Source organism: Lissotriton helveticus, chromosome 7, assembly GCF_964261635.1.
Source record: "Lissotriton helveticus chromosome 7, aLisHel1.1, whole genome shotgun sequence".
Classification (NCBI taxonomy): Eukaryota; Metazoa; Chordata; class Amphibia; order Caudata; family Salamandridae; genus Lissotriton; species Lissotriton helveticus.
Window position 1 is genome coordinate 19183936 of NC_136068.1, and position 12722 is coordinate 19196657.

At 47.4% G+C, this 12722-nt stretch overlaps 1 protein-coding gene across 3 annotated transcripts in view; it reads right to left on the reverse strand.

The window, feature by feature from the left end:
* LOC144766580 (cell adhesion molecule CEACAM8-like) overlaps positions 1-12722 on the reverse strand; it is a 160573-nt gene that overhangs the window by 109114 nt on the left and 38737 nt on the right. For all 3 annotated transcript variants that reach the window (XR_013597848.1, XR_013597847.1, XM_078650377.1), the window contains exon 3: positions 10487-10634. Coding sequence is in view for 1 of the 3 variants with exons in the window: in XM_078650377.1 (XP_078506503.1) it covers positions 10487-10634 (148 nt within the window). In the remaining 2 variants the exon portion in view is untranslated. The remainder of the gene's footprint in view (positions 1-10486; positions 10635-12722) is intronic.

The following is a 12722-nucleotide window of genomic DNA, read 5'->3' on the forward strand; positions in this document are numbered from 1 at the left end:
GGTGTACCCTTACCTCAGCAGTGTGTCGACGGTGTACCCTTACCTCAGCCGTGTGTCGATGGTGTACCTTTACCTCAGCGTGTGTCGATGGTGTACCCTTACCTCAGCCGTGTGACTATGGTGTACTATTACCTCAGCGTATGTCGATGGTGTACCCTTACCTCAGCCGTGTGTCGATGGTGTACCCTTACCTCAGCTGTGTTACAATGGTGGACACTTAACACAGCCATGTGACAATGGTGTACCTTTATCTCAGCATTGCGGATCTCACTCCTGTCTTCCTGTACATTTTCTTCCCTGACAGGTTCATCTCACAGAGCCTCCAATGAGATCTCCATCCCCATAGACCCTTTTCATCCAGTCCCCCTGCAGTGCTCGGCCCCGGGAAAGCCATGAGGACTCGAGTCCTCCACCACAAACGTGCCATAGAGATGTCACACTTGGCATTCACCAGTAAGAGGGGCAAGTAGAACCTCCATAAGCAGCTGAATACAGAACTGAGTACCATTCAAATACCCCTGCACAGCACATGTGAGAGTGGAAGCAATGACACAACTGAGTCTCAAAAATGAATATGTCAATCTAATTTCGCACTGCAATGTCACGGAAAAATCTGAGCAGTGTGTGGGAAAATGTTGAACAAATCAAAACGTGTGATCTTGGGGAAGTGACCTAGCAATCAGAGCAGCTCCCTTATTCAGGGATTGTCTGCAGCTGCACTTCAGCACCAACAAGAATGAAAGTTGTTAGGGAGGGACAATATCTTCAACAACATATACCTTTAATTGTGGAAGCGGACATGCAGCAGTGATTGGTAATGGAAATAATACTGAAGTGGTAGCACTAGAGTTTCACAAGCTTTTAATCCAACATAGCATTTCGATAAGCGCTCTAAAATTACAAATGACAATTTCTAGGGGGAACAGGTTCATTGTTCCATCAGAGTATCCAGTGTTAATGCTCCTAAGTGACTGTAAATGGCAGAGCAGCAACTATCGCTATGTTGTGAGGATGAGCTGATGTGGAGTTGACAATAATACATCTACACATATCACGATATTCTTCTGGGGCCATATTTTTGCCCTTGGTATTCTGACATGACCCACGTGGCTCGTGAATGATATAATGCCAAAGAGAATGTATTGTCACCAGTGAGGGTCCTGAACCAACACACTGTACATTAGTACTGAGTTCCCATCAGAAATCATTGAAAAGATAGGGTGGGGGGGGGGGGGCAGCAGGGGCACGGTGGAGAGGAGGGGGGAATCAAGTGGGAGGGGAGGTGGGGGGAACAGGGCTGATGGGGGTTGGGCATAGGGCAAGGGGAGGGCGAAAATTAGAGAGAGCACAAACGAATAATTTGAAGAAAAGAATTGATCAAGAGAGAGGGGTAAAATGAAGAGTGACTGATCTGTATTATTTAAATGGGTAGAATAAGTATATGCTCAACTAATGTAGGGGGCCTAAATGACAGAATGAAACGCAATAGGGTTGCAGAGACATTAAGAAGGCAGAAAGCTGACGTAATATTTCAACAAGAAACTCATATTCCTTGGGGGAGGGGGATACTTTAATTATCAACGGGTACACCCTTGCAGCACGCTCTACACAGACTTCCACTATAAGGGGGGGTTGCGATCCACATAAGGAGTGGATTTGGATCAGTTAAACGAGTATTGGAGGATAAATGGGGAAGATGAATTATTGTATATCGCCCGTAGGATTGACAGTTTGCACGATATATGGGTCGAATCAGGAAGACCCTAAAATATTTAATGATATAGAAATTGAGCTGGCATCATGGCCATGCCCAGTAGTAATATGTGGAGATATAAACATCAATTATGAGACAAGCAGAGACCCAACAAAAAGATATAGGGGAAGGAAGCCACAAGTGCATAAGGCTCTGTTGGCTCTAATGACCAGTTATGACTTGAAGGACGTATGGGTTACAAAAATCCTACAGACCCAGGGTATACATACTTCTCATGTCCTCACAAAAAGTATGTAAGGCTAGATTACTTTCTGGCGTCCTCCACCTTGCTCACGACAGTAGGAAGCAGGAAACTACTGAAATTACTATTTGATCATAATCCACTAATTATCGACCTTGCATTGCAAGGGGGGTTCAGGCTCAAAGTAAATGGACATTTGACAGAACACTACCTATGAATGAGCGATATGTTAAATACATTAGACAATGAGTGGTACAATATTTTGAGATACATTGTTATAGCTCATCACGGTGTATGGTTTGGAACAGCTTTAAGGCAGGCCTGGGAGGGAATACAATTAGCTTTGTAGGCAAGGCCATGAAACAAGAGAAACTCGAAATCGATAGCTTGGTTGAAGGATTGGGAGTACTTGAAAAAGACCATATCCTCGCCTTTAGGCAAAAACAAGATGCTGCTAAAGTGACATTACGGCAGAAAATAGTGGTTGTGAAAGGAATCAAACCCCTAATTTAGATTTAGGATCTAATTATTCCGTTTTATCTGTCACATGCCCACACACTGTGAAATATTATGTAAAGACAGAACAATTGTATAATGCTGTTTAAACATGCATGTTAAAGTTGCACAATTGTATCGGGAAATAACCTACAGCCTGCTTTCAAAAAAAGGCCTAAATGTGGTTTGGTTTAAGTGTTTTTTCCTCTTCATTGTATTCGAGCTGAGAACGTCCTGCCTAGGATATTTAACAGGAAATTCAGAGCAGCAAGAATGTTTTCCATTGTAGTCTGTAAGTTTGGCGTGAGAAGTCACAAACAATAGGAAAGAGCCGTTCTTTAAATAAATGTATGTAATCTGGGTGGGACATAACGGAAAAGCAGGAAGCTTTTTCTATTGTGAACATTGTTTTAAATATGGATCTAGGCCACAATTAGTATTATAAGAAGTAGACTTGAAGTGTATGTAAGTTGAGACTGACTTGTGCTTCGCTCACAGCACATCAATCTCCCAGCTGAATTAGCCTGGCATCTACAAGAAACCTTTTCGTACTCACTTTTGTTGCAGATGTGGTGATTAAATGATTTGCACTGCCTAAAGGATTTTTTCCCGACAGTTGCAAAAGCTGACATTAATGGCTATTACAGTAAAAGGGGAGGGGCAGGCTTTCAAGCCTACAAAAATGAGAGTTATGAATATAGAGTCGGTGGACAAGCTGCTGGCTCTGCGTACTAAGCAGAGGGCTGTTAGGAATAACATCAGTGAGGTTAAAGGACAGGACGGTGGCCCGGTCACATATTTTGGAGAATATTATCAAGGTCTTGACCCTATTCCATCTGGCATGTACGAAAGAGTTATAGGGAATCAACGCAGGGTAGACGAGGAAACAAGGCATGAGATGAAAAAAGAGATAAGAATTGAAGAGGTCCTACAAGCCCTACATTCCATGGCCTTAGGAAAAGCGGAAGGCCTGATAGAATTATTTTGGAGCTCTACAAAGCTATCCAGGAAGAGATTGCTTCCCTACTTCTGGATGTATTTCTCAGAGTACAATACAGTGGGATCCCACCAGAATCCTGGCAGGGAGCAGATATAGCGTTTTTTTAAAAAAAAGGGGAAGCCCTCAGATAACCCAGGATCCTATCGGCTTATATTCCTCATGAATGTGGCTGGAAAACTCAATTCTTAAATTCAGGTGACTCAGTTAGGGAGGATCAAAGTCCATCTAGTCTCACCATGGCAACCTGGGTTTATACCGGGATGAGGCACCACAGACCATATCTGACGTACTTTTGCCATATTTGACATAACCGTGGATAACAGGAGAGAAGATGACTATGATCCTCCTGGATGCAGAGAAGGCATTCGACCGAGATTCTTGGCATTATTTATGGGGTATTATGGCACAGAAAGGGTTTAGTCCAGGCTTTATAATGGCGGTACGGGCAATGTACTTTAGACCTTATGCGAGACAGCAACTAATGGGCCAAAAGTCAAGTTGTATCAAGGTGGCTAGGGGGACAAGGCAGAGCTGTCTCTGCTCTCCTATTTTATTTGCCATCTACATTGACTTATTTATTCAACAAATTCTTCAAGATCAGACAATTAAACCAGTCTGTTGTAACGGTTTTGAAAGTAAGATAATGGCGTATGCCAATGATATTGCTGTAGTGACTACAGATCCAGAAGCAGCGATAATTCAAATACAAAAACTGGCTGCGGAATAAGGCCGGATATCAGGCTATCTATTGAATGCAGGGAAAACGCAGATCATCTGTAATTCTAAAACCCCCTGTGCAGATCCCTTGACCTTGCTGGTAAGTCGCTCCCCCACCACACAGCGCCGCCTGTGTGTCCTGCCCCAGCTGTCGCTGCAGTAGAAGTTGAGGGCCTCCTCCACCCGCAGGCTACCACCTGCGCCTCATCCCTGGTGGCCAGTGGTAGGCCTTAGGTTTGTATCACTGTCGCTGGCTGTCTGTCTTCCCTGTACTGCCCATACTGAATTCTGGTGTCTGTGACCGCTGTTGCCTGTCTACCCCCTGTGCCTGCATTCTTATCTGTGCCCGTTTTCTTGCCTTCTGCTCCCCTGATTGCACTCGTTTTTCTTGCCTTCTGCTCCCCTGATTGTGCCTGACCCCTGACCTTGCCAGGTAGGTCTCTCCCCCCCCCGCTGCATCTCAGCTCCACCAGAGCCATGCACCCTCGGTCTCTGCTGCCCATTCCTGGGCGCTGTCTTTCCTCGGCCCCCCATGCCCCTGATCGCCGTTCCTGCCGCTACTGCCCCTGCGGGCCTGCCCCCCCGCGCCCATTCGTTAACCCTTGCCTCCCGCCTCCCAGCTGCTCCTCCCTCCCACCTCCCCTTAAAATGATGGCAGCTGCACAGCCGCACAGCGGCCGCGCCGCTGGCGCACCAAAGGCGCGCCTAAGGCAAGCCCGCCTGCGCCCGTCCGCACCTGGACCGCGCCTAGTGCCAGAACCCCTGGACTCCGTGAACGCCACGACACCAGACTCCACTACGACGCCAGCAGCCTCCACGCACTCAACGCCAGCCTAAACCACACCTGCTTCCAGGCCACCCCGAAACTGACCCACGGACCCTTCTCCTGCCGCACCTGCAACTTCACCTGCGACCGAACCACCAAACCTCCAAGGACTGGACTAAACCACCTCCACTGCATACTCCTCAACACCCGCTCTGCACGCAAACACGCAGTCGAGCTCTGGGATCTGCTCGACACCTCCGCCCCAGACGTTGCCTTCCTGCCCGAGACCTGGTGGAATAACTCCTCGGCGCCCGACATAGCCATAGCCATCCCAGACGGCTACAAGATCTCCCGCAGGGATCGCGCCAACGGAACCGGAGGAGGAATAGCCATTGTTCACAAGTCCACCCTCAGGTCGCCACCCACGCAGACGACACCCTCAACACCGCCGAACACCTACACTTCCGGATCCACACCGACCCCAACACCACCCTCAGAGGAACACTCATCTACAGATCCCCCGGACCCCGGGCTCAGTTCAGCGACTCCATCGCCGACCTCGCCAGCACCCACGCACTCACCTCCACGGACTACATCCTCCTCGGGGACCTGAACTTCCACCTAGAGAACAACAACGATGCTAACTCCGCCACACTGATCAACAACCTCGCCAACCTCGGCCTCAGACAACTCGTCACCGCACCCACCCACGCCTCCGGCCACATGCTGGACCTCGTCTTCTCCACAAGCACCCACGTCCCCTTCGACCACACCACCAAACTCCGCTGGACCGACCACCACTGCACCCAGTTCACCTTCAAGAAACCAACCACGCACCACCGCACCCAAAAGCTGCCTCGCCGCTGCTGGGGCAAAGTCACCGAAGACCAGCTGATCACCACCCTCGCCCAGAACCCACCCACCGACCCCACCAACCCAGACACCGCAGCCCGCAACCTCAGACAGTGGATCGATGACTGCGCCAACACCCTCGCCCAAGAAACCCTCCAACATCCACGCCAGCAAGAGAGCCACCTGGTTCACTAACGAATTCCAGACCTCCAAACGCGCAGGCCGGAAACTGGAGAAAATATGGCTCCACAAACGCACACCGGACAACCACGCAGCCCACAAGGACGCCACCCGCAGACATCACCACCTCATCAGACTAGCCAAGAGATCCTCCTTCAAAGACCGCCTGGATAACAACGCACACGACAGCAAAGAGCTCTTCAGCATCGCAAAGGAACTCTCCAACCCCAGCGCCAACACCAACGACATCCCGCCCTCGCAAGAACTGTGTGACTCACTAGCCATCTTCTTCCATCGCAAGATCGCTGACATCCACGACAGCTTCAACACCACGACGGCCCGACTACGCCAGACTCCACCTCCCCTGTGAACACCACCAGCGCCATCCGCCTGACCTCCTGGTCCAACGTCAAGGACAACAAGACACGAAAGATCATGAACTCCATCCATTCAGGGTCTCCGTTAGACCCGTGCCCACACCACGTATTCAACAAAGCAGACGCAGCCATCGCACCCCAACTACGGAAGGTCATCAACATCTCCTTTGAAACAGCGACATTCGCGGAAAGCTGGAAGCACGCCGAAATCAACGCCCTCCTCAAGAAGTCCAAGGCGGAGCCCAAGAACCGCAAGAACTTCCGGCCCATCTCCCTGCTCCCGTTTCCGGCAAAGGTCATCGAAAAAATCGTCAACAAGCAACTGGCCCGCCACCTAGAAGACAACATCCTGGACCCATCCCAATCTGGATTCAGACGAAACCACAGCACCGAGACAGCCCTCATCGCCGCCACAGACGACATCAGGCGCCAACTAGACAACGGCGAAACATCAGCCCTCATCCTCCTGGACCTGTTGGCCGCCTTCGACACGGTCTGCCATCGCACTCTAAAGACACGCCTCCTAGAAGCCGGAATCCAAGAGAAGGCCCTTGACTGGACCACGCCCTTCCTTTCCGGCAGAACCCAGAGTGTCTGCCTCCCACCCTTCCAATCCGAAGCCACCGACATCATCTGCGGCGTCCCCCAGGGCTCATCCCTCAGCCCGACTCTGTCTAACATCTACATGGCCCCCCTCACACAAGTGGCCCGTCATCACGACCTCAACATCATCTCCTACGCCGACGACACCCAGCTCATCCTCTCCCTCACCAAGGACCCACACACCGCCAAAACCAACCTTCACGAGGGAATGAAGGCCGTCGCCGTCTGGATGAGGAGCAGCGTCTGAAGCTGAACTCGGACAAGACGGAGGTCCTCATCCTCGGATCCACCCCCTCAGCCTGGGACGACTCCTGGTGGCCGACCACACTGGAAACAGCACCAACACCCCAAAATAAATTTGTCCCCCCTTGATAAACAAGATCAGCATGGATTTAAGATGTATGGATAGACTTCATATTTCAGTAATAGGAAGGTGCAACATACTTAAAATGAGGATCTTTGCCAAGATATTATATCTGTTTAGATCTATCCCACTAGAAATCGAAGGCCAACTTATAAAGAAATTGGACTCCATTTTTAGCAACTTCATTTGGAGATACAAGAAAATTCGGCGAATCCTTAAATTGTTAACGTTACCACAAGAACGCAGAGGTTGGTCGGCCCCTAATATAAGATTTTACTACTACGCCACCTTTCTGCAACAAATGACGTTACTAGTCTCATTAGGAAACACAAACACGACTATCGGGAATCAAGAGATCAGCAAGAACATTCCATCCATTTATGAGTTGGCCATAGGGAAGGCAGCACAGGGAATACTCCTTCAACAAGTAGAGGCCAGGTACTATATGAAGACGCGGTTTAAAGTGATAATAGCAATTTGGAAGATCTAGAGCAAAATGATTGGACTTAAGTAAATGTAAATGTGTTGGACTTGTAAAGCGCACAGCTGCCCGTAAGCGTCCCGGCGCTGGAGACCGCTGGGGAACCCGTCCTGGCTTTCCCTGTGAGATGGTCCCTTCTGGGTATCTCCAAGGTGAAACCAGGCATCCCCGGTGTCTGTGGGGGGCCGTTGTAGAGATGAGGCAAGCTTAATGCCCAGAGTTGCCGAGTGTGATCCCTGGTTAGAGTAGGCACTGAGGCGAGAATTGTTGAGTCCGCTGACCCTGGTCCACGACCCTGCCGTGTCGGGAATTGAACCTTGGTCCCGGGCCGTTCTCTGCTTATGGGTCTGCCGCCTCTAACCAGTGAGCCACACCACTCCATGCAGATACATAAATACAATAGATATACACCCCTGTGGCGATCTCCCTTATTTCCGGATTCAATATATGATAATCTGGGTAAGCAATGGGAGGAAAGGGGTATTATAAAGGTAGGGGATCTTTTCTCAACCAACCAGAGGCTTTCATTTACAGACCTGCAGCAGAGATATGGAGTAACAGCAGGGTCTCATTTTAAGTACAAGCAGATCACCAGTTTTTTTTAAATCAAATAGGGAGGGAAAAAGATCTCTACAAATAGAATTCCACTAGTGGAGGTTATGTCTCACCCCCAGACAAGAATTAAGTATATATAGAAAATATTAATGGCCACACTCCCGATGACTTGGAAAAGGTAGAAACTAAATGGGCTAGCAAATTGGGAAGTCATAACGTTGATCTTTATTAGTCAATTGCGTTAGGAAAGGAAACATTTCTCTCAGCCAACATAAAACCCCAATATTATTATACGATCTTTGACCTTTAGTTTACCCCTGGGAAGCTCTTTTTGCTGGAGTAAAAGAGGGGATGATAAATGTCCTTGATGTGATCAAGGACTGTCGGATACAATACATATGTTTTTGGGGTGTGAGAAATTAGGTCTCTCAGAGGAGGGAATAGAGAAATGTATTTTAGTAGCACTGGGGGGCATGGTCCGTATAACTTCATCATTGATGCTCTTTGAAGGAACTTACACCATCCTAACCATACCTCTGATATACTTTACATCCATGGCCGTCAGCTGCTTGCGGAGGACTGTGGGACCCCAGGAGCTGTGCTTTCACTGGGTAACAATGCTACCTCACTGCAGACGTGCAGGATTAGCCCCAGAGTCAGGGTTTCGGCCCATCAATTGGGAATAACTTGTGGTCAATAAATCAATCGATCTATAGTTGAACAGAGCTGCTATTCACCTGTGAAGGTATCCAGGTGCTAGGTTGCTGGTCTGAGTCAGAGCCAGGTCTTCAGTCTGTTCCTGAATTCCGCCAGAGAGGGTGCTGTCCACAGGGGGAGGGAAGACCGTTCTAGGGCTCGGCGACAAAGTAGGAATATGTACCAGTAACGGTAATAAATGTACCAGTTTTCCATATGTTTATGTGCACACAGTTACTGCCAGAGCTATATGTCCATGATATGAAGTAGTCCTGCCACACTTGAGCAGTAGGATAACATTACAATACTGTAAATCTGGGACAAGGGTACACGTCACAGTACACACGTTTAATAATCCAGCATCTATGTAAGTGGTTTCCTATTGGGGGACAGGTGGGATGATGAACTCAAACCATGGGGGGACTCTAGTGGATTCATGTGCAGGGGGTCGCTGATGGCTCTGTGTGACAGCATTGCAAGGCATGCTGGGTATTTCCGCTCTCAGCAAAGTCCTTGTGACAGAGTCTGGCAAAGGCTTCGCATTTTGACTTTCTCAGGAGTACCGGTGCCTTTGACCTCACACCCAGGCTGAGGAGACACTCTTGAGTTGCTTCTGTTGTAGAACCTTACTCTTTGCTATGTGGAAGCAGTTGCTTGACCTCAGCCTTTGCCAAGATACAGAGTACGCTTTATTCAAGAAGTCAAAGGCTGCTTCCTGCTGTCAAACTGAAGAAGAGCCACAGCTCTGCTAAGTCATTGCCTGCCAGGGACATTGATGTTATCCAGACATAGCTGATATGGGGTGATACACCGAAACTGGTCCCAGGATGCTTGTTTCCAGTCCAGGGATGACCTGGCCTGGCAGTTTGGGCTGGACCGCTCCCTTGGGGAACAGGGTCAAGACTGATTTGCATATGGCAGGGTCCAAACTGGGGTGATGTGACGAGCAAAATAACAATGGATTAAACCCAGATCTGTGACTGGGGGGGGTGAGTGTTTGAAAAGTTTCAACACTCCATCCATCATTTTATTTTGTGATGCTGTCATCCAAACTGAGACAGCTCTGATAGTTTAAACTACTCAAAAGATGATTTAACGATTATAGGTGTCACCATCACACTCTTTGGCTGATTCTAAATAAGCCTTAGAATCTTTTGAAATGTATTTCACATTTTTATTCTGTGCAGCAGCCTCAGCCTATCCAGCACAATCCATTTGCTAATATCAGACGTGAAGGAACAAATACATCGGAGAGAGCAGAGACCTTCTTGTAGACACAAAGCAAAGAAGTCAGGTGAATAAAGACACTTGCACCCTCCAGCTTAAAAGATAAACCTTTTTGGTGAGAGTCAAGTTACAGCAGGGTAACTGAGGAAAAGGTGGGAACCATTGAGCCTGAAGCCACAGAAGGAGATATATTGGCACAGGTATCTAATCACACTTACCCTGAGGCATGCTTCTTTATCACCAAGACGTAAACCAGCGCACACACAATGATGATGACCGCCGCTAGCACACCAATCACAATGCCAACGGTAGCTCCAACTGAGAGACCTGGACTAATATGTGGGGGAGGGGCTTTTCCTGCTGATCCTGAAAACAAAGAGAGGGGGGAAGGGTAAGAAAGTCATATTGCTATGTTTTAACATATGCTTGTGTCAAAGAACTCTGTACACACCATCCTTAAGCGTATGGGGACTTCAGGACTCTCATGTGCAACCACTACTCTGTACTTTTTGCTCCCTTTATCAACATCCACGGTCACATAGCAATTAACATGATGCACTGAGAGTGTAGGGGATATACAATGTGGTGTTCTGTATGAGTGCAGTACAAAGACTGCATACTCTCCCTTGTATACTGGTGAGAGTGTATGCGCTGAGCCTTGTGGTGCTCCACACGGGTGGGACTACAGTGAGTGCATACTCTCCCTTGTATGCTGTTGAGTGTATGACTCAAGTGCAGTGGTGCTCCACATGGGTGAGAGTACAAAGACTGCATACTCTCCCTTGAATACTGGTGAGAGCGTATGCGCTGAGCCCTGTGCCGCCCCACATGGGTGGGAGTACAAAGACTGCATACTCTGTCCTTGTATAAAGGTGAGAGTGTATGCACTGAGCCATTTAGGCCTCCACACGGGAGGGTGTGCAAATACTGCATACTCTCTCTTGCATACAGATGAGAGTGTACGTGCTAACAACGTGAAAGTAGGTGTAATAGCTGGGGCTGGTGTAACTTTTAAAATGCAGGCCACATTTGGTGCGTCCAGATTACACGAGCCGTGCAATTGTATATTCCTACAGACCAATGAGTGATCTGGTGTGGAAGTGCAATCTTCACCTTTCAAGTAAACTTCTTTACCCTCCCTCAGACACCTATTGGTGAACGGAAGAGACCAAACCTCATGGAGATACGCGCTACCCAATGGTTCATATCTGCCTATGGCATAGTGTTTCGTGTAGGCTTCGAATTTAAACAGCGGGAAAGGTAGCGTTATTAACCATGAATACGTCAAACTGCAGAATTTGTCTCGGCCACAGAAAATGGTAAAGGTTCTAACTTTTCAATATGCAAAAATGAAAATGTAGCATCTTTCATTGACATAAATTGTTGTTTAACAGTCAGATTAAATGATAAAAACAGCAAAGAAGTGTTCATATAGTCCCACGGCACTTTCCCTGCCTTCAATGTTCATAAAGTCCATGCAAACGGCATATTCGAACCCCAATGATTTTGACCATGGTACAAAACTGAGACTTCGTCCTGCACAATATCAACAACAGAAGAAACAATATTATCTAATGTGAAAATTCGGGAAGAAAGTGTGTTAATACTATTATCTACAACTGCAAGCACTTTTTCTAAATTAGCTTGATCAAAAGCTCTTAACCTAGAAGCAGCTTCAATTTGGGACAGTTTCCAAACTTCGTTGTAAACAGTCATTCAAATCAACATCGTCAGACAATTTAGACAAATGAAGCTTAACTGACGCTAAAGTGGAGTTTTGAGCCAGTTCTGACATAGCTTGCCTACAGAATAGGTAGTGACAGAATGGTCACTCTGAAAATGGTAATCCACCCTAACCTGTTTATAGCCAGGGGTCAAATCCAGAAAATGATGCTGGCATGAATCTTCACTTTTTTGCCATAATAACCAACCTTGGGGATCCAAACTGGAAATGTTAAAAGACGAATTTAGTAGCAAAGTCTGTAAATCACTAAGGAACTTACTGGTGTGATTGTTCCAATTGGGGTATTCTTCCAAATCAGGAATAGAAGGGGCATTTAATGTTTTAGATGTAGCCAATCCAAAGCAGGTGGTTTGTGAAATAGTCGCGTTTAGAAACAACATATGGTTCGGGATGAGACGTGCATGATGCAAAGCCTCAGTGCCTTGCACTTGCCAATTTTTTTAACCCCAAATAGATTAAAGATAAATCATATTTTTCCACAGCTCATAGCCTCCTCTTGACATTTGGTCGATAAAGGACTTTGAATATAGTAATTTAGTGTGGGTAAGTCATCTTAAAATTAACCACATTCCTAAATGTGTTAGCTTTGTGGAGAAAATGATTGCCATAGTGTTGGTAACAAAACAAATCAGCATAATTTGGAGAGTCTAAATACAAATCTTCAGCAACAAAGGCAGCATAATATTTCAAATCAGAAAACAGAGCCTCTA